Here is a 2760-nt window from a genome sequence, read left to right on the forward strand (position 1 = left end):
CAAGAGATCGTATCCTCCTACCACGAGCTTTTCCTTAAAAAGGCTCATTTCACCGATTTAACACCCCTGCTCCTTCGATAAAGGTGACAAGAGCCTCAGAACAGAGCAGCACTTCGATCCTACTGTCATCCCTGTACGAAGGGACGAGACAATTCCACCGGGACCATAAAACTCCCAGGTAAGACCCGATCCTGCCGGCCACCCCCATAAAAGCACAACAAACTACCGGATCCAAACCAGCAGCTTTTACGCTGGGATTGTCACCCTCCCTCCCTGGGGAAAAAAAATGGGGAATAAAAAGCCCAAATACTCACTTAAATCCCTGCTGATTCCACGCTTGCCCGTACATGCCGTAGGCGGGGACCTGCCAGCCGTTGGGCACGTACTGGCCGATCTGGGCGTTGCCGTACCACTGGCCCCACTGCCCGTACGCCGGCGGATAGCCGATCTGGTTCTGCAACAGGAAAACATCCCGGAGTTACGCCCCAGAGCCGAAAATCGCCTGAGAAAGCGGTGATTTTTGTCAACTGGCGATACACCCCGCCTGCCCAATCCGTATGTGAGGGGGGGACGACGACAGACGAGGCCGCCCGCTAAAATCACGCCGAAACGGCCATGCGGACGTTAAGTTCCTCCAGAATTTTACATCAAGCGTTTTTCGTAATAAGAGGGGTTTTTTTTACATTCCAAGGGATTGAAAATCTTTGATCGTCCTTCAGAGAAAGAGGCTGTGCTGAAATAAAGGCGTTACCGTAGGCGACATACGCTACGCTGAGCCTCCCCCCGGCCCGCACACAGATTTTTACAGCCACGCGACGGGTTTTCTAGCAAAGACTAATTAGCAACACCTTTAGCAGAAGAGAAATTCTCACCTGCTGGACCGGGCTGATCATGTCCGGCGTCTCCTTTCCCCAGTAGCACTTCACCACATGTCCTTCTATAGTCGTTCCATTGACGGAAACGATGGCGTGAGCGGCGCTTTCGTGAGAATTAAACCTGTCGAAATAGAAACGGTGGCAATATCAACAACTCACTCGGCGAGCAGCAGCCAAAAGTAACCCCTAGCTAGTCCCCACTAGCCCGGCACCGGTTCGGGTGCTGTCAGAACACCAGCCCCGCTGCGGAGACGTTCTCCTGTCCCCCGGCCCATGGCAGGGACCGCTTGGCCACGGATGCTTTGGCTGTCTCGGCGTCCCAATGCTCCCTAAACACACGGGGAAATTCCGCAGCGAGTCAATTTACAATTATTTCGGGCGTTTTTTTTTGGAGCCTCGTCAACAAAGAGATGAGGATGCTTCTGGAAAAGACTCCAAAACTCTCAGACTCTCAAACCGTGAAGTTGCACCAGAGGGAGAGAGTGAGATCTCTTAGGACGAAGGGCGCTGCGCCAGTTCAGACTGGGTTAAGGGGGTTTTTCTTACTCCTGCACCACAAGCCATAACTCACTCCTCCCATCAGGCTGCCGTCAGAGCGAGCTGCCGTAGAGCATCCTCTCCCGTTTGCCACACACCCACCCACACTCCACTGACACCAAAAGTGTCCCAAACCCCTTAATTCTTATTAAATTCACCAAGATGCCAACCGCACGCCAGCCTACCGTACAAAGGAGTAGCCTTTATCTGGGAAGACTCGAATTTCCATTATCTGCCCGAAGGGAGAGAAGGTCTGGCGCATGAGCTGTTCTGCAGCGGGAAGAAAGAGAGCGGCAAAAAAAAAAAAAAAAAAGAAATAAATAAACGAGGTGCCGGCGGTGTCATCCAGAGACGCGCAACGCGACGGCGGTTCGAAGCCACCGTACCTGTCAGTCCTGAGGTGACGCCTCCGCAGTACACGGTGCAGTTGCTGGGGCTGGACTGGTTGACCACGTCGTCGTAAGACAGTTGTTTGGCGTTGGCTTAAAGAGATTTTACAGAGCCGGTTCAGCGGGTCGGACACACGTTACGGAGAAATTCTAATACCGGTCGGCAGGAGATGTCGAGCAGACACCTATCGAGCAGGTCTGATATACCCAATTTAAAATCTCCCCAACGGAAGTGCTCTCTTAGACACGGTCCCGCTCTGTCTCACAACAGACAGCTTGAAAAGCGAGGGAGCCAACTTAAAAAGCCAGAGTCATCCCAGACGAATAGGGAGACAGCAAACTTCCCACCGGAGCGTGCAGAAGCCCACAGAATCCCCCCGCAGCAGTAAGACAGTTGCTGTAGCTACGGCAGCTGCTTAATTCGGGAGGTTTTGAACTGTTTGAGATATCTTCTGCCTTCAGTACCCACTTTCCCTCCTCCCACAGCCTTCACGTTTTGCAGCTCGCCTTTTTCTCTCCCTCCTTACCGGGAGGTTTGCAAAGAGGCAAATAACAGAGAACCTACATTCGTATGTACTCTTTGGAGCCGGAGGTTTTCTCGTCGCCCAGTTCGTTCTGATTTGCCTTCCGCCGAGCCACTGACCGCCCATCTGCTGAATCGCATTCTCTGCATCCTGTCCACGAGAGAGGGAGGGAAGAACAACCCACCGTCGGCATCTCTCGCTTTTGCGATAGAGCCAAGCGAACGACATCAGAGCATCCCAGAGTGGTGGGGGTGGGAAGGTCCCTCTGGAGCTCCCCCATCCCACCCCCCGCCAGAGCAGGGGCACCTCCAGCAGTGGCACAGGACGGCGTCCAGGCGGGTTTGGGATGGCTCCAGAGGGGGAGACTCCCCCACCTCTCTGGGCAGCCCGTGCCACTGCTCTGCCGCCCTCACAGCAGAGAAGGCCCTCCTCAGG

The 2760-nt window shown here is 54.2% G+C and overlaps 1 protein-coding gene across 1 annotated transcript in view; it reads right to left on the reverse strand.

Moving 5' to 3' along the window:
• TIA1 (TIA1 cytotoxic granule-associated RNA binding protein) overlaps window positions 1-2760 on the reverse strand; it is a 23039-nt gene that overhangs the window by 4842 nt on the left and 15437 nt on the right. The window contains exons 7-11 of the mRNA XM_009889097.1: window positions 2367-2475; window positions 1799-1894; window positions 1598-1682; window positions 873-996; window positions 315-454 (exon numbers count right to left, since the gene is read on the reverse strand). Coding sequence (XP_009887399.1) covers window positions 315-454; window positions 873-996; window positions 1598-1682; window positions 1799-1894; window positions 2367-2475 — 554 coding nt within the window. The remainder of the gene's footprint in view (window positions 1-314; window positions 455-872; window positions 997-1597; window positions 1683-1798; window positions 1895-2366; window positions 2476-2760) is intronic.

The sequence above is a fragment of the Charadrius vociferus genome, unplaced genomic scaffold, assembly GCF_000708025.1.
Source record: "Charadrius vociferus isolate BGI_N301 unplaced genomic scaffold, ASM70802v2 scaffold2157, whole genome shotgun sequence".
Lineage (NCBI taxonomy): Eukaryota > Metazoa > Chordata > Aves > Charadriiformes > Charadriidae > Charadrius > Charadrius vociferus.